The sequence below is a fragment of the Fukomys damarensis genome, unplaced genomic scaffold (genome assembly GCF_012274545.1).
Source record: "Fukomys damarensis isolate Sample0158 unplaced genomic scaffold, DMR_v1.0_HiC HiC_scaffold_24, whole genome shotgun sequence".
Lineage (NCBI taxonomy): Eukaryota > Metazoa > Chordata > Mammalia > Rodentia > Bathyergidae > Fukomys > Fukomys damarensis.
The window spans coordinates 16,731,130-16,755,707 of NW_022900936.1; the positions used below are offsets into that span (position 1 = coordinate 16,731,130).

At 38.9% G+C, this 24,578-nt stretch overlaps 1 protein-coding gene across 6 annotated transcripts in view; it reads left to right on the forward strand.

Annotated features, from left to right (window-relative positions):
• The window catches only part of App (amyloid beta precursor protein), a 186,755-nt gene that overhangs the window by 154,714 nt on the left and 7,463 nt on the right, over positions 1 to 24,578 (forward strand). For 3 of the 6 annotated variants that reach the window (XM_010608564.1, XM_010608566.1, XM_010608568.1), the window contains 3 exons: positions 8,576 to 8,797; positions 15,459 to 15,512; positions 21,627 to 21,727. In XM_010608564.1, coding sequence (XP_010606866.1) covers positions 8,576 to 8,797; positions 15,459 to 15,512; positions 21,627 to 21,727 — 377 coding nt within the window. The remainder of the gene's footprint in view (positions 1 to 8,575; positions 8,798 to 15,458; positions 15,513 to 21,626; positions 21,728 to 24,578) is intronic. The other 3 variants (XM_010608565.1, XM_010608567.1, XM_010608569.1) reach the window with 1 other exon arrangement.

Sequence of the window (24,578 nt, forward strand, 5' to 3'; positions counted from 1 at the left end):
ACAAAAAAAAAAAAAAAAAAAATCCAGCTTTGTACATATTAAAGTTGGTGATGCCTATGGTCATAAATTTTTTATTTTAATAAAATTTATTTTAATAAAATTTTAGGCTTACAGAGATGCTCCAAAAATATTATATAAAATAATGTTTCTTTTTTTTTTTAAGTAAGTTACAGACATTGTGGCTTCTTACACCTAAATTCCTTACTCTGACCAAAACAAAGACATTAATATAGTAAATATGAGAGTTACGACCTCAATAGAGCATACGCTCAGAGATTATTTCTGAAGATGCAAACCTGCTCTATACTTGAGGTTGATGACAACCCAAGTAACAGTATCTCCTAATATACTTGGAAGACTGAGACACTGGCACAGGTTCCACAAAGAAATGTGAAAAGGGAGCCTTTTAATCAACTTTTAGATGCTGGAGAGCCTGATCGACTTTTATCTTGATTTTTGACTGATGCTATTGGTCGAACTAAGTTGTTTGATAGGACTTTGGAAGCCAAAAGAAATGTGTTTTACATAAAAGGGGACTTTTCCTGTACCTTCATTCTAACCAGACAAGTGGTGTTTCAGGAAAGTGTCACTTGCAACAAGGAATGTTTTCATGAGTGATATGTAGCTTTGTTTTTGTCCCTGCTGAGGACAGTTTATTGCCATAAGTGCACAAAGCGTGCTTCATTTTAGAATCTTTGCCCAGGAAACTACTAAAACAAAAATAAACCCAGATCTAGAAATGGAGTCTGAATTTCAACTCTGAGGGAATTGTAAGGCTGATGGTGTGGCTAAAAAAATAAGACGACTGCCCTAAACTTCTGGAGGTCATCATGAAAACTGAGTATGTAGGCCAGCATTATTTTGCCATAATATGTGCATAAAATTTTCCCCACTTGGAAAACAAATCTATAGGGCTCTCTTGCTGTTGCCCTTTGATGTTTCCTAGTGACTACACTATCTTGTGGATTTCAAAAGGGTGTTTGGCGTGGTTAAGTGCGGGTCAATCCACTAACCAGTACCTTCAGCAAAATAATTTTGATTGTTTTGAATGTGACTCAGAGTCGGTGAAACCTTGTCGTGGTTCATGTCACTATTACACTCAAGCAAATCTGCCCAGAAGAGGAAATTTAAAGTGGGAGACAGTGTGGGAGACAGTGTGGACCACTACCGGGTGTGGATCGGCAAGACAGGACTGAGAGGCAAGGCTTTCCTGGGTTGACAGAAGGAGCCTCTCCCTGGTTATGCTACTTTTCAGCTGGCTTTAATGCTCTGCCATCCAGAAGCTCTTGGACTACAGCTTTGACCTCTTTTATCTTGGTTCCTGCATTTGGGGGTGGGGGGAAGATACCATTGAATTCTTTCCTTTCTAAAAATATCAAAAAAACATGTGAAAGGCAAGGAGCTTGTGATGATAGATGGATGGGCTTATGCTTTCGTAACATCAGTTACTAATCAGTGTTAAATACAAGCATCCCCTGGAAAATGGAATTTTTCATGGACTGTGAGGAGGCTGCACTCAGAATACTCAGGTTCATATACCAGTTCTGCCGCTTGCTAATTTTGAACCTGCTTCTCGGATGAGTGTCCATTCGTTCAGTGGGGTGTGGTACTCACGTCATACAGATGTTAGGGTGACAAAGGAACTGATAGATGGATATGAAAAGCCCCAGAAGTGGACAGTGTTACGCATGCAATGATCTCTTGCCTTCAGTGTCCTCACACGGCTCTTGCGTCACAGCTTGTCTGTGGCATCACAGATGGCTATGGTTTATTGGTTAATCCATGCATCCCCACTACAAACAGTAATCACTTGAAAGCCCCACAGGTTCTCCCCCAAATTAGCATTCCAAAGAGCTGCTGCTCCACTGAAGCACAGCTAAGTCCATGCTTGGAATAAGTTTTCTCACCAGCCGTGCTTGCCTACTAAAAGCATCTTCAGTGAGGGAGAGCTCCTCTTCTGGGAAAGCCCAGTGACAAAGTGCGACCTCTATGCCCTCCGTACTTTACGTTATTTTCCGCAGACTGAATAACAAAGACTTGTTTCCTGAACACTTCCCTCTTCTTGCTGATATGTAGCTTCCTGCCTAACAAATGGTCTGGTGAAGAAGGAAACTCATGGCCAGTCTTTCTTTTCCAGTGGCTTTCAGCTTTAGAAATGCAACCATGAATGATAGCTTTGAAGCAACAGTGTGCTCGGTTTAAAACAACAGGACTGTGGGTGTTTGGGAGTGAAGTTTCCTCTGGTGATATTGCTTGTTAGCCAAACCCATCTCATGCCTTTGCTTTGTTTTTTTGTTCTGTTCTGAGGCTTGTTTTGACTTCTATGAAGGATAACTGAGGCCACTGCATAGTGGTGTCTCTGTGCAACTGGTAGGTACGGTCAGCATGGTGAAGAATAGGTTCTCTCAGACTAACATGAGCGTCACCTGGGAATCACTTTAATCTGCAGATTCTAATTCCCCACTTCTGAGTGAGAACTGAGCTCTGCATTTCTCATAAGCTCCCAGAAGACACCCATGTAACACGAGTTTAGGTAATAGAATGAACACCACCCAAGCAACTGCCTGGCATTTTATGGATGAGCAATATAAGGCTTAAGGCATTTCAGAGGCCATGGAGACATTAAATATAATAAACAGCATAGCAGTAATATGGTGAGTCAAGAATCAGGCATGCACAGAACTCTGATTAGGAAATTAAATCTGATCTCATAGTCGTGGTGTGGGCAAAATGCCTCGAATAGATGACAGCTGATTTATAATGGTGCTTTTTGATAGGGAAAAATTATATCCCTTTTACAAATACTTGATTGCAGCTGTGTTGGGGGTCGAGATGCACATAAGAATCCTCAGTTAAAAGATTAAAAAGAAATTTCCATTTGGGACAGTGACTGGAGATAAATATTTGGCTCCCAGGACCCAGAAGAATTGGAAAGTAGAAAAAAACATAATGGTAGTGGAGATTTGATCTAGAAAAAAGAAAACACAGCACGCCTAGTGACCTTGTGTTCTCACTGGTCTCCAAACCAGAACATTGACAACCTTGTGTATCGAGGGAAAGGATAAGATGGCTCCTTTAGATGAAGAAAATACTCTCCCCACCCCAAGTGTATTCAATAATTACAAGTAATTTTGCAGCTTGTTAAAAGAAGATTGATTGGCTAATTTCTGTAAATTTTATTTTCTTGAAACCTAAAATATGGCAGTTAAACTTTGGAGAAAAGTTTAGCCTGTGGAAGACTAGAATTCATCTGTTTCCTAGTCAGCAGTTGTGGTATTTGTGAGACCACTTATCTTAGAGTGTAGAGTCATGAATATCTGTGCCTTCTGCAAAAGCAAAACAGTTTAGCCACTTGAAGATGAAATCACTGTTTCTTTTGATGTTGCTTTCTTTGAAGCATTTTAAATATTTTCAGCAATAGCTAAATGGTAGGATTTTTCTTTTTCCTCTTTATTCCTAAATGAATCCTCAAAGCACCTGTGAGAATGCAAGGTGATGGAGGTGCATTGTGTGTTTCACTATTTGAAACTGTTATTGCTTAAATCATAAGTTAAGTATTATCATCATTGATCGTGGTTAAATATTTCTACTTTAAACTGCAAAGCCCAAGTGTCTAGGTATTATAGAAAATACTTGACTACAGAGGTGTGCGATTTGGGGCAATAACAAATAGCTTCTAAGAAAAAAAGAAAAAAGCCTTAAGGGCAAAATGAAGGTAGTTTAATATAGCAGTTGGCAAATGTAGATGCTTGAAAGCTTTGAAATCCTCAAAATTGTCCATCAAGGCATTGTAATAAAATATTAAATTAATCCAGATAAAAGGATAATCCATCAGGACCACAGCACTGTACAAGCTATTTTCTGTATAAGACTCACCATGAAGGCAAAGATAAAGTCTCACTCAGAGTGAACAGTGAAATAATCATGGTGGCCTTCACCTGTTTGGTTGGCAGTGCAATTGCCCAATGCCGATGTGTTTGCCTGTGGTAAAATCACGAGCTTCTGTCAGGAGGCAGCTGGCTGTCTTGGACGTTTTGTGATCACACGATCGAATCCTGCTGCAGCTAATGGTAACCCATTGCATTCACATGTCTCCTCCTTTTTACCCTTAAAACCACCCTGATTTCATTGTTTCAAATGACATAGCCAGGGGCAGTTATTTCTAAATTGTCTATGTTAAATTAGGATAAGAATATGAATTTCTCCTATTTTTATACCTCCAGAAAAATACTAAATGCTTTTTGCTCAGCTAAAAATGTGATTTTTCTTGAATATGTTATCCTTTCATTTAAGTTTTCCAACAGTGAATGTAATAAATGAGGAAAATTCACAAAAATGGAGCTAGCCTTTCCAGTGCACATTCGAAGGACATTTCCTGCCAGGAGATAAAAAGGATGCTACAATTTACCTTAATCTGAAATAACTTGGATATTCTAGGGATATAAGTGTAACATTTTCCTCTGATGATTCCATATTTCTGCCCCCCTTTTTTTTTAACTGCCAACAGTTAAGGTGGGCATAGGATTGTGACATCACCCCTCCAACCTGCCCATGTGTGCAAAATACATATTTGGGGGACAAAAGCCAGAAACATTCTGTGAGGTCAGTGTGATTAAGTCACCTTACAACCCCACAAGATTGGAAGACATTACTAAACACATTGAAATAGGGTTGATTCCATTTATGCTAAAATGGAACAGCCTAACAAGAGACCAAGATTGAAACCTTCTTCTGATCCTGGGAGAGGTGGAAACAGCTAGGGACTAAGGGCAGGGAAGTTAATGTTAGCTAAGACTTTGATCTCACAGCTCATGCTTCCTGGTCACAAAATCTCGAAGAAATTGGCTCATCTTTCCAGCATCAGTTTTTTGTCCCATAAGGATAACAATAATACAGTACCTGCCTTGAGGAAGGTCAAAGGGAAGAGTGCATTTGAGCCAGGCATTTTTTGTTTTTTGAGACAGGGCCTCACTATGTAGTTGAGACTGAACTGGAACTCACTATGTAGCCCAGGCTGGTCTCGAACTCACAGAGATCCTCCTGCTTCAGCCTCCGTCCATGTGGTGGGATTACAGGCGTGCACCACCACACCCAGCTGAACCAGGCTTTAAAGAGCTCATAAAATTTACATATGCAGAGATTGGATTCCAAGTTGTGGAGACAGAGAACACAAAGGTGTCATGACAGAAATACATGGTTCCCTGTGAGTGACATTCAAATGGGGAGGAGCGATTATTTCCTATCAGGGAAAGGTCTAAGGAACAGAGAAGAATAAATCGGTAAGCAGAGCAATATTCTAGTTTGTGCTGGTATAACAGAACATCAGATAGTAAGTAACTTACAAACAGTAGAAACTTATTTCTCACAGCTCTAGAGGCTGTTTAAGATCAAGATGCTGGCAGATTGGGTGTCTGGTGGGGACCTAGTGTCTCCCAGCTTCCAATATGGGCCCTTGTTATAGCCTCTCCAAAAGGTGGAAAAAATGTCCTCATAGGAGAGAAGGGCCAAAAAGGCCTACACTAGTTCCATCCAGCCATTTATGTCACTAATCCAGTCATGAGGGTGGAAGTGTCACAACTTCCCCTAAGCTCCCACCCTTTATTACAACTACCACGGGGGAAAAGTTTTAACACGTGAATTTGGAGAAATATTCAGATCACAGCAGACAATAAGGAGACTCACAATTATCTAAGAAAAAAGCAATCAATGGTCCAAAGTAGGAGTGGTCATGCAGCAGTGAGTGAGAAGTTGATGAGAGAATTCAGAAATGGAATGTAGATATCAGTAGTGTTGGTATGTGAGTCATGAATGATTCTGAAGGTATCAAGACTAAGACCGGGTCACAGAGGTGGCAGACCTACAGCATGCATGCCGCAGTGGGCTGTTTGTATCATTCAAAGCTTTAAAAGGTTTGCCATCACTGGACTAGGAATCTGATTCTGGCATGATTAGACAATGGAAAGGCATGGGGAAAATAGCCGTACTTGCTTGAATATAGTTCTAAACATAAGGTCATGGATCAGGAGGGAGATCTAAGTTAATACATCCACCAATCTCCTAAAAATACAGAGTAGGAGAGAGAGAGGAGCCAAAGCTGGAGTAATACATTTCATATTTGTCCAAAAGTAGGATATCATTATTGTTTCCGTCATGGATGGGATTTCCAAAGGGGAGAATTAGAGATGCAAAGGAAAAAATGATACAAAGGAAAAAATGATACAAAGAGACTGGGAAACAAATAGCCAGGAATCATTCTGAGACATTGTGAGGAAGATCAGTACTGTGTGTGCAAGACAAAATAATTTCTGGTACAGGAGAAATATGAGTAATAGTTGAGTTAGCTTTTCATCACCGTGGTAAAATACCTGACAAACTCACAGGAGGAAAGATTTACTTTGGCTCACAGTTTCAGGGGTTTTTAGTCCATAGTTGGCTGGTTCCATTGCTTTGAGCTTGACATAAGATGGAACATGGTGGAAAGACATGGTAGAGGAAGGCTGATCCCCTCATGGCAGCCAGGAAGCAAAGGGTAAGAGAGCCCAAGAAGAAGGGGTCAGGGACAAACATGGTTCCTAAGATGGTGACCCAGGACCCACTCCCTTCTAAGCCCCACCTCCTAATTTTCCATAGCTCTCAATGATGCCATCAAATTATGACCTCATCATTAGATTCATCCATGGATGGGCTTAAAGCCTTCATAAGGTAATCTCCTTCTGGAATCCCTGGCTCTAAAGATAAGAGTCTTGGGAAGCATTTTAGATCTAAACCATACCAATAGTAAGTATCACAAAGACTCCAAAAACAACACAGCCTCAGGTTGAGTCAAGAGCTCTCTTACTGGTGAAGGTTATTTTCTCTCAAGACAAATGTGTAAGAATCAATAATTATTGCAGAATATGCTGTCTTTAGGAAAAGTACTTAACAGTCACAAGCATATTATCTATATAAAACACACACCCACTTAATTTATTAAATCAGACTGTGGCTAACTTACTAGCCATTACCTGTGGCTTTATAAGACATGAAAAAAGTTGGGAAGAAATCTAATGGAAGCCTTTTATCTATATGGGAAAGGTCACTGCAGAGCATCAAGTATAGAATTCTACAACAGTGCCACCATGAATAAGTAGATATTATAACTCAAATTAGATTTCAAAAGGACAAATTTGCCTGGGATTCTATCATTTAAAATAATCTCCTGCAACAAAACTGACTAGAGAAGGATCTTAATCATATACTTTAATGCTGTGCCATAAAATTGTTTCAATGGGTGTATTTAAGCAGAATTTTAATTCTTCGTAGATGAAGTGGTATTTTGTCAACTTAAACGAGAATTTGAAAGATGATAGTAAAATGTTACAAATCAAATTTAAATCTTGATTTTATTTTCTTTAGCATCAACATTAATCAGTAGTTGATTTAAAATATATAATGCAGTAAATTCTTGACACTGGTATGACTGGAAAAATGAGATAGTCTACTTAATCAAATATTATAAATATGTTATCTAGATCTAAAATTTTAAAATATATAACAAAAAATCTGGTTGATCCTGGATGAGAAAATAGGATTTACAAATCTGTGATCATTTTTTTAAAGCAAGCATTACAGTGATACAATTTTCTTTCTTTCTCCCCCTCCCCTTTGGCAGCAGGGATTGAACTCTGGACCTTGCACGTGACACAAAGTTATTTTTTAAGTTCATTTTACCACTAAAATGTGTTTCAATAATGAAGCATATGATTTGAGCAAGGTTTCCACTAGTCCACTAAAACTTCAGATAAATTAATGATGTATATTCCATAAAGTTGACTTTTCTTTGGTCACTTTTTAAAAGGGATATACTGACAGTACTTTTTGGAAGAGAAAAGTTGCAGAAAGAAAAGTCAAGATATCTGGTCTCTGATCGCGTGGTCATTGCCAGAAAGCAGAGAGGCTTAGACCAAAGGAGGCTGAGCACAGCTCTGTGTACACAGGCCTGCACCCCGAAGGGAAGAGGGGGCTATTGGTAGAGTATGCAGCATGAGGGAAGCACTTGGAGAACTCGTGTTTTCGAAGCAAGATGATGAGAACTGCTTAAGAACAGAGTATGTTGCTTGGCCGCGACGCCTTTATTACCCACATAGGTGTTCTGGGAAGGCTGGGGATCCTGGATGTATCTTTCCACTTAAAGCATATCGTACCTTGCCTGCTGTTGACACATGGGAATGCACTCGATTTCTTTATGATTATTGGATACTTGGGGAAGCTGTACAGAGAAAGAAGTATCATTTCGGCTCCAATGTCTTGTCCCAGGGAGGGGTGTTGCAGCAATTCAGAACATGTGCCAACTGCCATTCTCTGTGGGTTCACATCCCTCCAGGGGCACTTCCTAGCTGTGACTTTGCTAGAGTGGCTTAACCTCTTTGTACCTTAGTTTTCACATCTGTTAGATGGAGAAGATAACAGTACCCACACCGAGGCTTCAAATGGTGCCTGTTCATCCGTAGCACACAGTCCATGGGAACTGCTGCTGCTGTTGTTTTGATTGTCACTTTTACTTACCAAGGAAATGGTTTGGTTTGTTTTGGTTTAGATGAGCTGCTTCAGAAAGAGCAGAACTACTCAGATGATGTCTTGGCCAACATGATCAGTGAACCAAGAATCAGTTATGGAAATGATGCTCTTATGCCATCTTTGACTGAAACAAAAACCACCGTGGAGCTCCTCCCTGTGAATGGAGAATTTAGCCTGGACGATCTGCAGCCATGGCACCCTTTTGGTGTTGACTCTGTGCCAGCCAATACAGAGAATGAAGGTAAGAGCCTGCAGCAGGAGCAAGATCTCTCTGGGTGTGTGTTTGTGTGTGTGTGTGTGTGTGTGTGTGTGTGTGTGTGTGATACTTTTAATGTTGTTCTTGCGTGGTGACTTTTTAACATGACAATAACATTGTCATTTTAATTTTACTTCAATTAAGACATGAATATGAGGCGTTGTTGCTATGTAATTATAAAAATAATGAACCTATTACATAAAATAATAATAGTTTAGACTTTTTATGCTATAGTGCAAGTGAAGTGTTATTTGGTGGCTAGTGGTTCCATTTAATAGGTGGCAAAAAGAAATGATTATGTTTACATAGAATACTTTTGAGTAAAGGCCTGTTGTTTCCCAAAGATCCAGGTTTACTTTCTAGGGAAGATCATCCTTGGAGTGACAACTGCTATAAAAAAGTGAACTACAACATATTAGTCAAGGGGCAGTTCTCTCCATGGAAATAATATGTCAATAACATTTGCTATTCTATTCTTGAACATTGTACAAAACTGGGCATGCTGGTGCCTGGCTGTAATCTCAGCTATTGCAAAAGCTGTGGTAGAAGGAACACTTGGGTCCACAAGTTCAAGACCAACCTGGGCAACCTAGTTGACCCCATTTCAAAATAAAAAAGAAATAAATATATAATGGACCTTCAAATTATGACCAGAATAACATACAAACAACTTGGGCTAATTAGGGTAATGGAAGATTCATCTGCGTCTTGTTACCTATAGAATGTACCCAGGTAAACATCCAGATCTGAGCTGTATTGACTTACAACCACTTGAGTTACAACCAGCCCTTAGGAACCAGTCGAGATCGTAAGTCAAGGGTCCACTGTATAATAATGAGTGGATACATAAACAGCATGAATGATAACATAATTGTTTTAATAACTGTTTTTTCAAATAAGAAAATCGAAGTGCCAAGACAATAAGTTTTACATTTTGACTTTTGTAGAAATTTTCTTAAGAAACTTTCTCACTGACAGGTATTTTGTTCCTTTTGGAATAAAAAATATAATATTCAACTTGCATTTATGAGCGTGGCCTGAATAATACTGATCACCTTTCAAGAAAATGGGCAGTAAAATCAAGGATAATACACGTTGCCCAAAAAAGAGAGATGTAATGGGGCCTGCATAATGGAGACTTCACAGGCGCTGACATAGTGGTCATTGGCTATTTATTCATACATGAAAATTCAGGTTACATTTTATGCTAAAGGCAAAAATGGAGGAACCATGTATAAATAAAATATAAGCTTTAAACACGATTTAAACAATTTTATAGTTAGCAATTTAGTTTAAGACCACTATCAAAATTAAGGAACATGTTGCTCTGAATTTTTGTTCTTACGATAGTTCAGAAAATGAAGGCTTCTCTCTGTTAACAGACTTGTGCACCTGAATGATATACTTTTCACAGAAATTTTTTAGGGATTTCTATTTAGGAGAATGCAACTTTTTGTTCATTTTATCATTTTTACAAATTTAGAAGTAAAGTTACAGGCACATGAACATTTGGCTTCTCAGAACTAATAACAATTTTTCAAGAACCCAACAGAACTTTACATGTGATTTGTTTTCTTTCTTTCTTAAAGTAGCAAATTTTGATGGTGGTTTTATATTTGCAGTATGATTACCTTAAATGCAATCATTGTACTCCTCAGCCTAAATCTAAATACAATATTAGACCTTAAGTGCCCTGGGCAAGCATTTTTTAAAAGAACCACTGCAAAAAGCTTTGTATAGAATGTTTTCACATCATGAATAATCATTTCAAATAATCCTTATTTGGAAAAAAAAAAAAAAAAAGCACCGTGTACTACAAATTACCATCAGATACATCCAGGAATGTTATTTATGATACACAAACATTGAATCTTTGGTATTTATTAAAATTAATCCCAGCCAAGCATGGCGGTATACACATGTAATCTCATCTGAAGGCCAACATGGAGAACTCAGTGACCTAGGAAAGCCCTGTCACAAAATAAAAATGCTGGGGATGGATTTTAGTGCAGAGGCCCTGGGCTCAGTCAGCAGTACTGAATATAATAATAAAATTATTCCTATTCATATAGAAGAAAAAAATTAAGAACACTTAATTATCAAAACCTGAGTAACTTTGTTCTGAAGTTGTCTCATTTCTACAGAGCTAGTAGTGTCATTTTTGATAGGTAAAGACATTTTGGCCGTTTAGAATTCTCACAATTCAGTCTCAGGTTTTTGTGGATAACACCTAATTTGATTTTCTTAACTGAAGGTACACTGATTGGCTTGTTCTCTAATAATACACACTGTGGGTATTAGCCCCTAGAGACTGTGCACATGTGCATTCACAATCACACGCGCGCACGCACACACACACACACACACACACACACTGAAGCTTTTGGACATTGCCAAGATGCCCAAGTGGGCAAAGTTCTTAGTTTAGTGCCTCTGGACCCTTGACCAACATTCAATTATTACTTTAACTAGATTTCAGCAAAGATCCACTATTAATAAAGAGCAAAGCCTCATACGAAAGTATTCAAGGATATAGCTCAGTGGTAGAAGGCTTGTCTAGAATGCATGAGGCTCTGGGGTCTTTCCCTACTATAATCAAAAATTAAGTTTTTAACAATTATGGAGCAGTAGTACTTAACATCTCAGTCTTGTGTTATGGTTCTCACCTCTGTCAGACCCAACAGCCCTTTGATAACTAATATTTTGAAAAGTCAACAGTTGGTCTGTATGTGTGTTTGTGTGGTTCTAGGAACTGAAACCAGGGCCTCCCACATGCTAAATATGCACGAGCCATACCACTGAGCTACATATATCCACTGACCACAATTAATCTTTAAATAAAATTGGCTGGCACAATATAGAGGGGACATCATCAAGTCAACACAGTGGACATAATTGGTTAAATGTGGTTCAGCATGTAAGTGCTCACTACGACAAGAAGAGCTGATGCCACAGTCAATTCTTTTTCCCCATATAGATGCAACAGATACAGATGCGGACTGATAGAGGCGGCTCAGTGAGTCAGGCTCCACAAGCACCAAAAGCATTAATGGCACAGCTTTCCAAAATAGTGAATAACTGTTGGGAGAGCTGTGGATAAAAAAGTCTTCTTCAGTTTGCCCAGTAGTGTGCTCCTGAAATATCCAAGTTACATGAAGGACTGCAAGACTGCCTTGTGTTTATCTCTAAAACTGAGTCAGGTTCTGGATTTGCATTGTCGTAAATACTTAGAAGTCCAAAGGAAAATTACAAAACCACATAGGGTATGAGATTTGTTGGGATTGCTCTGTGTACAGCATTTAACATCCTTGATCACCACCCACAAAATGCCAGTACTCTTTTCTTTCCCTAAATATGACAAAGACACTTCCACATCCCCCGCCATCCTGTGGGGCAGTAAGTACTACTCCACACTCCTGAATGATGGAAGTCTGAGTTTAAATTCGAGCTCTGCTGTTTAATTGCAAGCAGATTACTCAGCCCCTCCAGCTGTCTGTAAAGGAAGGTTGATACTCATTTCTAGCTCTAAGACATGGTATGAACATTAAATGAGATGGTATGAAAAGTCCATGTGAAGGTGCCTGGAACACAGTAAATATGCAGGGTGGCTAGTTGTTGGTTGGTTGGCTGGTTTTAAGAGAACCAGGGTCTTACTGGACAGACTCTGCATCCTCTCTCCAGATGAATCACCAAATAAACCAATGTGCCCTTAAAATAAATGAGGATAAGCCATAGAGTGATACAGTCCTGATGACAACTTTCTTCTCCCCTTTTCATAGCCGTCTTCTCCCAAAAATTCATTACTTACTTGTCTTTCTTGTTACGGATAAGTGCATGCACTGAGCTATTTAAGATATCTGGTGTTCTCAGAGGATTTCCTTTCATTGTCCTGCAGTCCTTATCATCATAAGTTCAAATATTTACCAGAAATGTGTTGTTTTTCACAAGAACAATCAGTCAAGTCCAGAAGACGGTCTGATGCTCATGTATTCCCTTAATTTCCACTGAAAAAATAAGCATACCACAGCACATTTTTCCAGTATTATAAAATGTTCTGCATTTTAGGGCAAATAAATTTATGGAAAGAATCTCTTTACTAAGGGATAACAAATAATAGCATTTTATAGTAATGTCTTTCAGAATTTTTTCTATGTACATTTGATCCTTTTCTAGATTTTCTGAAGTTACAGCTGTGAACTACTGCCTTATCACTTACTAGTTTCTTCCACTTAAGTGTGCACACTTGGGCCCTAGAGAAACTTACATAATTGTGATGAAACTGGTGTGCATACAGAATGTGATTTGCCCGAGATCACAGAGAAAACCAGTGGTGATGTTAAGCAGTGGATCCTGAGACCGCCAGCTCTCATGCTGCATTTAGACTATGGATGTAGCTGCTCCCTCTTAAGTTGAATACACATTTTCTAATGATGTGACTGTCAATATGCTTGATCAGGGCCCCTTTAAGTCACTTCATTGCTATTGTGAGTGTGGCTTGCTGTATTCTTTTTTTTAACAGCTTTAATTGAGTTTATTGGTACATTTTAGGTATATAGTACAGTTACATTCATCATTGGGATCTTGTACCTTTACATGACAGGTCTTAGTGCTCATTTTTTTCCCTTGTCCCTGACCTCCCTTCACCCCCTGCTCCCCTCCCCATCTACAAGCACTTTATTTCCATCTTTTCTTTATCTCACATTTTTTTCTTTTCCCTTGTTACCCTTCCCCTACCCATCCCAACATCCCTACACTTTTAGCCTCTTTCTTCCCATTTCACAATGTCAGTAATCTTATTAGGATCTTCTGTATTATTGCAGATTATTCACACCAGAGGAACTATTCGGTATTTACACGTGTGATTTATTTATTTCATTTAGGAGTATATCCTCAATATGTATCCATTTTCCTATGAATGAATCTATTTCCTCATTCTTGGCTTGCTGTATTCTTACTTTCACCTGAACCACCATTTGGGCCCCTCACAATCAGCAAATTCTCAAGAAGTGTGATAATCCTTCAGCTAACTCCATGCTATAACGAGTAATAGAATCACTCAGCACATGTTGTACGTGGAGAAAAACTAAAAACGATGGAGCACAGAGACTCTACACGTCATGGTTGCAATACAATTGCAGTTCCAGAAGTAACTATGCCTTATTCTCATGTACAAATAAAGTACTAAAGGATCATCATCCACCCAGTAGTAGTAATTACAGAATATTTAATAAAATATTTAGTAGTTTTATAGGAATTGAGAATTTGTGGAACAGACTCGAAGGATTCTTTGTTCCTCACTACACTTGTAAGCTGCAGGTACTATTTTTACTTTTCACGTGGACAAACAGACTCAGAGCGTGCTTATCCAGGACCAGCGGCCTTGTAAATGCTCCGCCTGGCTGAAAAGGCCCCCACCCCCCTTGTGTCCCACCATACTGCCAGTCTGTACATGAGAAAGGATGGGAAACACTTTACTCTTTTGGTGCGTCCAGATGGCTTTCTGCTGTCAGAAATAGGGCTTTTCTCACATTTTGTATCCTTAGCTTGCTGTCAGTTTCTTCCCCCTCGCTGTTGCTGCCAATGTGTGACATTCAGAATTGATCCGGCTTTATAATCCCTCCTCTGAATGCCTGACTGATGAGCCTCCGAAACCATACAATCGGAACTGCTGATCCCAAAGCCATACTTGCCTTCTCTCGACAACTGTGCTAATGTTTCCGTACCTGGGCACTCGCCAGGCCTCACCAAATGGGCTTTTCCTCCTCCTTGGCTTCATTTGCGTTTTGACCACTTGGTTAACCCCGAAAGCTTCATTTCTTGCTCCCTTCCATATTTCTTCAAAGAGCAGTATAAGCTTAAAGAAGGATTTACTGACAATGAGAAGCACTTGGGAAATGCCGGAAAATGGTGCGCGGTGGTGGATACGATTGTGCCACTCGCACACCTTTCTTCGGGTCAGACCAGAACACGTACAAACGAGTAACTGTGAATGTCCGCGAACGTGAACGGAAATACTCTTATTTCACACACCTCAGCTGACCATCACCGAACCAGTGAGAACAACCCATTTCAAGAAAGAGACAGAAACTTGGTGGTTTACCGCTTCTGCCCTCTGACGAAGGACAAATTTGATTCACTAAATGGCAAAGTATGTGGTGGAATTTGCTTTGCTAATAAACTCATATTTGCATTTCCTCTGGAGATTTAACAATTCTTTTGTAGTTAATTAACCGTAAACGGAGCTAAGGTTGGACAGTTGTAAAAGGTGCTGTCTTGGAGGTCTCCTGCTGGCTGGGTATAACCTATTTTATTTCTAATCAAAAGCCAAGAAACTATCTCTAAACCAGCTCAAAGGAAAAGCCACCTGCCCCCATCCCTCTTCTTTGATGTTGCTGTGTATCCCGGTGAGTGCTTTCACGAGAAGACCAAGGAGGTGGGTTGGTACATCATGGTGATAAGCCTTTTGAAGTCAGGCCTCCCTGGTGCCTTGGTGCCCAGGATTAGCTCACTGAGGTCCTTTCCAGCTGCTCCTTGAAAATAATGTGTTTATTGCACATGCTTTTCCTTGCTCTGTGTTCAGGAGCTGCCACTGTACCATCTTGATTTGTCTCGTTTGCTTTCTGTGTCTCTTGCTTCCTGTGTCCAGTGGAGCCTGTTGACGCCCGCCCAGCGGCTGACCGAGGACTGACCACTCGACCAGGTATCTGACCCTCCTGCTCCTGCCTCTCAGCATTATGCGCTCGAGCTTGAGCACACTGGCCTGCTTTCTCCATGAAAGACCTCTTCACATTGTACCTGTTGCAGAATAGAATTTGAAATGACCTTAGAAACCAAGGTTTTTAAATTCTCCTTTGCTTTTCCTTAGGCTTCATTTCCCAGGTTCCTAATTAAGTGATCTATTTTTGTTTCTGAGTTTTCTTTCAAAATACAAGAGAGCCCTTCCAAGTTTTGAGATATCTTTTTTTTTCTTGCCTTTTTTTTTTTTTTAAAGAGAATTATAGGGAGCCTGTCCTCAAAAATGGAAGCCCAAACACACGCAGAGTCTCTAGTTGGTAACTTGGTTCCTGCTGTGAACATTTCTTTCCTTGTTTGGGATCCACATGGATCTTTTTCTAACTATACTGGCTCAGACTTCAGTCAGTTACTAAAGTAGACGTGATTTCCTGAAAATATAAAAACTGGTGTATCTCCAGAGCCAGAAATACTTTTTCTCTTTTGTGGGTTGTATATACTTATTTTTCATGACTGGCTAAAATAACACAACAGATGTATAGGCATAATTTTGCACATAAGCCCTTTATTTTTTTCATATTACTTACAAATTCTATTAATACTAAGATATACTTCCTTTTTTATAGTTCCCAAACATTACAAAGAAATTCATTTTCCCCCTCTGTTCTGTAATTAGCCTATGGCTAGAACTAAAAGAATAACTTTGAAACATAAGAGACACACGTCCATGCCTGGTGTCTGCCCCATGCACAGCCACACCCAGCGAGTGTAGCCAGGGTGCTCAGTGATTCAAATAGCAGAGAAAGTACAGATTTGAAAATTCTGTGTATTCAGGGGAGATCTTACTCCCAATAACACCTGTCTTCCCACAATGACTTTCTTCTTCATCCTCGTTATACTCCGTGGAATAGTCAAGGACCTGGACACCTAGTGGCCAGCTTTCCCTCCCCGGTTCAGACCCAGTCAGCAGCAGGGCCAGAAGTAGACCCTGTCTCTCTCACTGCTGGTGCACATTTGAGCCATGGCTGTCTCCAGCCACGGTCCCCGATGAAGACTCAGAGCCCCACTGGTGGCCTCCTCGTGCCCTCAAGCTCTGATTCACAGTGGTGGCCGACAGTGGTGTGACTGATTTCATGAGTCTCTTATCTGGAGGGCCTTCAAGGGAAACTGAAATTATAGTAAGCCCGAGACAGACTTGGCTCTCCTAATGTCCGCCTTATTGTCACTGTCACTTAAGTGAATTTCAAGGAGCCAGCAGTTGACATTCCCACTCTGCTCAGCCAACTGGTGGGGCCTGCAGCCGAGATCAGTGACGCTCTCACTGCAACCAAAACCAGCTCAGGTTGGTCTTTTGCCTCAGGACTTCTTTTTCATGGTGCTTCTCATTTTTTTGTTTGTTTGGGTTTTGTTTGTTTGTTTTGGGGTTTTTTTTTGGTACCAGGGATCGAACTCAGGACTTTGTACTTTCAAGTCAGGCACGGTGCCACTAAGCTAAATCCCCAGCCCTGCTTCTCATTTTATTTTTTTATAGAAGACACACTTTTCATATACAAACAAAATGGGATGGGGAAGCACTCAGCCAATTTTATTAAGTTCATGCTTTGTACACACTGGACCTGTCTGGCTTTATTGAAACACAGAGTAACACATGCCACCAGCTGATATATTCTTTGTTTTTAATCTAATATGAAAAGGACATTTCCATACTCTGGCAAGCAAAAATAATCTCTTTTAAGGGAATAAGTAGAAAATAAAGAGCTAATGATATTACATTGGTGGGAGAGAGAGCCATCTAAAATCTTTTTGTAACAGTAATGATATTATTCTGTTTTGATATTTCATAAAGACTCATGCAGCAAATTCTGTAGAGAATAGAAAGATATTAAGATCAAGATCCTGCTCTGAGGATCTTGAAGCACAATAGAAGAAACACATTTAGAAATATGAGATACGATTTGCAAGGCATAAAAATACAAAGCTTGCATAAGTGTAAACAGGAGTTTTGGTATAATATGTGACCAGGGGTAGGACTCACCCAGGGGTGAGTTAAGCAGGGGACTTACCAGATATGAGCCTCCATAGATGTTGAGAATACTGGAATAATATGGATTAGCAAGGGTAGAACAGTTTTATACAGATATGAAAATGCACAAAGCCAGGTCTCCTCTCTAACCCTATTCCAGACTTGTAGTCCTCAAGAACATTGCCATAAATGACAGAATGTTCAGATATGAAATGAGGAAGATTCTACTTAAGATGCATTTATGACTATCAATGTTTGCTGTATGTATATTAGGATACTTATATGCTCTCTCCTTTGTGCTTCTAATGAGTTTGTCAAGGATTTGAACAAATTTCCCCTAGATTTTATAGCATTCATTTTGGTTCTTGATCACTGCATTTTATGAGAATAAAGACCTTGTATCAAAAAATAAAATAAAATAAGAAGAGTTAAAAAAAAAAAAAAGTGTCATGAAAAACTCAACCTCCAAATGGACAACAGGCTATTCCAGTCATGAGTGAGGGAGATTGCTGGAATCATCATGAAGGCTTGAAATGGAACCAGCTAAACTCAAAAAAGGCCTCTTGCAAGCCTGTGAACAAAGATCCCTACCATGTATTTTGAATATCCATCACACTTCATTATATGCAGTATCAGCTCATTGTTGGTGATAGTATTTTCCTATGTATCCAAGCCTATTGGTTTTTCTTTCTTTAGTAAGATTTGCTTACTGTATATAGTCTTCACTAAATGACTCTACATGATAAAAGTGAATTAACAAGAGCACTTTCTGCGCAGTCTCTGAAATTAACAAACTGTGAACATCCATTATATATTCTACTGACTTGTTACATGAGTTTGATTTATTTTTTTGGTCACTAGACACATTTTCAGTATCCTTCCAGAAATGACATGGGCTCGTAAAATTTTGAATGGAGAGTTCATTCTTTACCTGGGTGTGTGTAAATTGTTCCAGAACCTTGTTGGAAGGAGTATCCAAGAGAGCTTTCATAAATCTCAGAAATAATAATTCTAACCATTATATTTGTAGGTCCTATTGCCCCCCAAAAGTGATAAATTATAAAGAAGTCACCATCTTATAAAAGGCAGAATCTGGATTTAAGAGGATGCATAGAGAAGATAAAAATAACTAACCAAGGAAAAATTTAAAAGCATTACGATCTCTGTTAGCTTTCTGTTCCTGTGACAAAATACAAGTAAAACAATTTTAAGGAGGAAAGGTTTGTTTTGGCTTATAGTTTCAGAGGTTTCAGTCTATGGTCAGCCATCGTCATGTTTTCCGGCCTGTAGAGAGGCAGAAACATTATGGTAAAGGGTGTGGCAGAGGAGAGCTGCTCACCTCTTGGCAACCAGGAAACAGAGAAAAGGGGAAAGAACCAAAGAATCCAAGAGTGAGGGGTCTGCTACCACACTTAGTCTCCAGGGTCTCTGGTCCACTCTCTGGTATTTCCATCACCTCCCAATAGTGTCTCCAAACACTATGATCTCATCAATGGATTACAACCACGAATGGTCAGAGCTCTCATGAACCAGGCACTTATCAAAAGCACATCAGCAACCAAGCCTTCAGCACAAGCCTTTTGGAGGATGTGTACCTAAAGCACAAGTGTCAGAACCCTCTAAAACTATCAGGAAGTTGAAAAGTCAGGAAGGTTGAAAGACCAAATGGGTAAAAACATGTGGAAAATGGTAATAATTTTAAAGAAGGAAAGTAAATGAAAACAGAGCTCTGTACTTCTCAGAGTGCAGGGAGAGGGTTAGGTCTCTGCCTTGTCAGAGAACTAGAGTGAAAAAGATGGGAGAGAAAGGGAAATTACCCTACATTGTATATCTTGTCTCTGTTAAAGAGAATGAGCTTTTGGTTGGAGGAAGTTGTAGTCCATGACAGATCAAGATGAGAAAAGAAAGCATTAACCCTTTGTATTAATTATCCATTGCTATTTAACAGATAACTCCAGAACTTAACATCTTAAAAGAACAAACATTTAATTTCTTACAGGTTTTATTGGTCACCGTTTAGGCCTTGGTTAGGTGTGTGATTCTAACTTAGGGTCTGTCATGAAGTTGCAGTGAAGATATTGCCAGAGTTCAGGCTTGTGGATCCAATTCCAAGATGGCACACTCACATGGCTGCTGATGGTACTTTCTAATGTGAAGTCTGTAAGGCTACTTGAGCCTCCTTGTAACATGTCACTTGGTTTTGTCAACACCAAGTGATCAAACAGAAGAAATAAGGAAGGAAACCTCAGTGCCCTTTAGAACCCAGTGTCTGGAGTCATAGGTTATAACTTCTGCCATATTCTGTTCATCTAAAAGCCATTTACTACATTCAGCATACATACAAGGGAAGGGAATTAAATTCCACTCCTTGAAAGGAGTAGCAGCAAATTTTTGAACATGTTTTAAAATCACATCTCTCTAACCAAATCCACCTTCGATGACTGAGACAAATCCCAGGCTAAGCAAACTTGAGGGGCAAATAGTCACTGGTCCATGGTTTTTGTGAAACTCTGGAGAATGGAAAAGTAGAAAGGGCAGGAAAAATGTAGTTCTGAAAAGCAGAAAGGAGGAAAAATGTTGTCACAGTCTTCAAGCCATCTGTAGATTGACATGGGTTGTGAGTCTTTTTTGAATAGGTTATTAAATGGAAACTTCTTGAGAAGTTGGACAAGGAAACAGTGCTATGTCACACCCAGGATGGGTTACCAAGGTTTTGTCACGTTATCTTCAGTTTCTCTTAGCTTAGGCTGCACTGTTAAACGCACATTTTATGCTGTGGGCATGGTGCTTTTTGGTGTCAGCAGGTGTGTGACAAGTTTCACAGCACCTTGTAGACAAGATTGGAGGAGTAATTAGTTAGACCAAGAGTAAGAAATGAGTTCCCACGGGAGCTGAAGGGACTCAGAGTGTATAGCCCAAGAAAGAGAGAATCAGCAGGAATGTGTCACTTCTCCCTGTGTATCTGATACCCTTGTTCAAGACTGTCATGTAGAAGGGAGAGACTGGCTTGCTCAGAGTTTAACCAATCCCAGTGGTGCCAGTTGTAAGGAAACTGACATTGGCTTAATGTAAAAAAGGATGTTCTAGGAAGCAAAACTATCTAAAAATGGAGGCAAACGGATAGATATCATTGTGTTCAAGCAACACTGAGAGTCTGGCCCTGTGTGGGAAGCACCATTAAAGGAGATGATTTTAAAAACCCTTCTCATTCTGAAGTTCTGATTTTTGAAATTTAAACCCCACATCATAAAAGCTGATAATTATCCTTTGTGCTTTTGTTTTTGTTTTTTTCTCAAAATGCCTTTACATTTTATTTTTGAGCCTCAAGTCATTATTGGTATAATGAAACTCATTGAAACAATTGGTAAAAGAACCAGACAGCAATTTATAGAGAGGGAAATTATTAGTTATCAGGTTATAAATTCTGTTAGTCCTAGAGAAGCATTTTAAAAATTATGTACCGCACCCCTTTACTGAGCAGATGATCTAGGTATATGGGATGTGTATAACTAGAATCCTAACTAAATAAATTACATAATTTTCAAAATACTTCACTTCCATAGACACATGAACATAACTCATATGTATTTAGAAAAAAAGCTCTGAAGTAGCAGTTTTGGTTTACCAGGCAGTTAATGCTCATTTTAAAATCTCTGTATTATTTTTCCTAAAGTAATGAAAGCAGAAGGAAACAGACACGTAAGAGGCTAAACGATAAGCCCCTAAACCAACCCAACACTTTCTAGGAACAAATGCTTGCCAACCTCCCAGCCAGCATTGATCCTCTGTTTTTTGCCTTTTAAAATTACAGAGTTAGTTTAAAAGCAGTAGAAGCCTTACGTTCAGATTTCTTTGGTCTTTAATTTCTTTTTGTTTAAAATAAGTGGTGGTTAACAATTTAAAGGCAGGATACCATTTTCCTTAAAGGAAGTCCTTACTCTATTTTCTTCTAACTTCAGCCCTAGAAAGAAGTTTTTGGCAGTTGCTACCTCGTGGTGTTTCTGTCTACAGGTCAGACTCATTGGTTGTCCTGCATATTTTAACTGTGCTATCCTGCAGGTTCCGGATTGACAAATATCAAGACGGAAGAGATCTCGGAAGTAAAAATGGATGCAGAATTCCGACATGACTCAGGGTATGAAGTCCGTCATCAAAAACTGGTACGCAAAATAATTTCCTTCTTTCTGTTGCTGCTTGTCTTGCCAAATGACCTGTAAATTCTTGATCTTCCTGTGCCAGAAATCAAATTAAGGAACTTAGGACTGGGGATTTTGCTCACTGGTGCCACTGATTGCCTTACAAGTGCAAGGTCCCAAGTTTGATACCTGATACTGAAAAAAATAAAAAATTATGGAACTCTGCAATCATCATGAAAACATGAAGAAAATCGAAATAGTCCCTGGATATAATTCTTTCTGACTAGAAGGCAGCTGAGCCCATGCAATACTTAAAAGTGGAATTAATCTCGGTGCAGCAGCCACATACTAACTTGAGCTGTATTTTCTAGGGAAATGGATTTATATAGGTTGAACATTTCTAATCGGAAAACCCAAAATTTTCTCAAATCCAGCATTTAATGAGCACCAATATGATGCCACCAGTGGAAAAATGTTACACCATGAAACACGTTTCATGCACTAAAATTACTAAAAATTCTGGGTAAGATCATCTTTGGGCTGTGTACATAAGGTGTATATGAAACATAAATGAATTTTGTGTTTAGATTTTGATCCCAGCCCCAAGATATAAAGCATTTCTGGTCCCAAACATTTAGATAAGGAACTCTCAACCTGTAATAAGTTTATTTTAAGAATCAGAGTCTCCAATAAACCCATACCAATGCTTCTGCTTGCTTAAATTCCCATCTGCAAAGATCTCCCTGCACTCCTTGGTTTGCCCACTGCCCCTGCCACCTTCCTTCCTGTTCTGCCCCACCTTCCACAATTTCAGTTTTCCTGAAAAGAGAAGACGGCAAGGACCCTGCCAAGGTGGGTGGAGGCAGGAAGGCACTGCAATGCTCTGGTGTTCCCAGGAGTGTTTCTCAGCAAAACATTGGCCAAAGAAGACAGCACGTTCCTCTTTACACAAAACGCTTCCTGTTCCTCGGATTGGAATAAGTAAAAGAGCAAACATTTCCTCTGCAGGCAGGCAACTTTGGTAGTTCTATGAAATCTTTAACCCAAAGGTTAGAAGTTTAGGTAACTCGAATCCTGGATTATGTTAGGGTTTCTGTCATGGTACCAGTAAGCAGAGTAAGTTAAATTAATGAAAGAAGTCAGTTTTATCACATATTCAGTATTGAACAAAAAACGATGATAAAATTCTTGATAGTAATATCGAAGAGTATTCTCAGACACCTCTTTTGTGTGTGTTTGCTCCTTTCCAGCACAAATATCATGCCAATATTCATAAAATTCACAAATCGTAGTGTTAATCTCTAAAAGAAATCCATTTCTCATGCCTCTTTTGCCTCTAAATTATTATAGCAAATGTAAAACTGGCTTGGGATTCATATATGCATTAAACTTCCATCATCTATTTTGTAGAAAGACATTTAGCCTTTTGAAGCTGATTTTTCATTGGCAAGAATCTTGTACCACTTATTGTGAAATGAGGGGTACTCTTGATCTAGATGATGTTAAAGAGTTTAAAAAAAAAAACTAGAGAAACTGCTGAAGAATTGGGAAGTGGTAGGGCAAAAAGCTGAAGATTAATGTGCAGATTTGCATTTTTTGGAGCCTTTGTAATCTAAGCCCTTTTGCAGTAATTATGCTAACTCCTGTAATGTGACAGTGACTAATGGTGGCAGCAGCAATTAAGGGAATCAGCTCCCTCTACTGAACTAGTTGATAAGATAATGTACTATAATTAGTGCAACGAATATTACAAAATTACAGTATTTTCTTAAAGTCATAGAGATATGTCCAGACTCACATTTATTCCTGATTACCTCTCACTGGTATCATTAGCTAATTAACAATTTCCTTTTATAAATATGTTGAGGTAGCATATTTGTTTTGTAAGGGGACTAATTATGAACAGTTTCTAGTTTGGTTGCAGATAAACCATGAATAACATCCTTTTAGAAATTTGCTTTATCTGCTACGGTTTCAGTTGCCTTTGTAGATTGCTACAATGATGGTTCTAAAAATGAAAATTGGTCACTTTGACTGTCTTGTCTACTACCGGAAGAATTATTTAGGAAGCTGTTTTCATTAACTTACATAATGTGGTACATGTTTAGTAATAGTTTTTCTTTTTTGATCTTGCATAAGATCATCTTACATAACAAGATGATAGAAGTTGCAGTGCGCATCTTTTATTCCATTTAGTTAAAGTAGAAAAATGACTTGCTTTCATAAAAAGTATGAATGAATGTAATGCAATAAATCTATCATATGAATAATTTTCTTTATAGCGTACTCCAAATTCTTTTCATATTTAATCAAAGCAAACATCAAGAATAAAACATTTTAAATTTTAGTTTCTGGAAAAAACACAGTAGGAAAGCATGAGTTATGTGTAACTATTAGGATCGCTTTGCCTACTGTTCCTTCCCTTTGAAATAACATTGTCTTTAAAGTATATTATGCTGTTGAAGGTTAATTGTAATGTTACTGAATTATTGTCACCAGAAGTAAATAATAAGAGTCCTTTTTTCTTCTGCTTAACTCCTTTGTTTCAAAATGCTTATAGCTATGTATTGAACATGTCATTCCAAAGAAATGAGGAATCTGCAGGATTGAAAAGTACCCAATGTGACATCACTTAGTTACACATTATATCTCCCAGCTTTCAACCTGCTGTGAGTGAAAAAACACTAGCTTCCCTTCATAATTATGATCTCTATGTTTGTAGCTCTGATATGTCCAAGATCTACCATAGACTGCTTACTTGTCCCTGGGTTCCAGCTCTCTGCGGATTTCTGTACTGACTTCCTCCGACTGGGGAAGCCACATGCTGCTCACTGCACTGTAGATTTTTTTTTTTTTTTTTTTTTTTTTTTTTTTT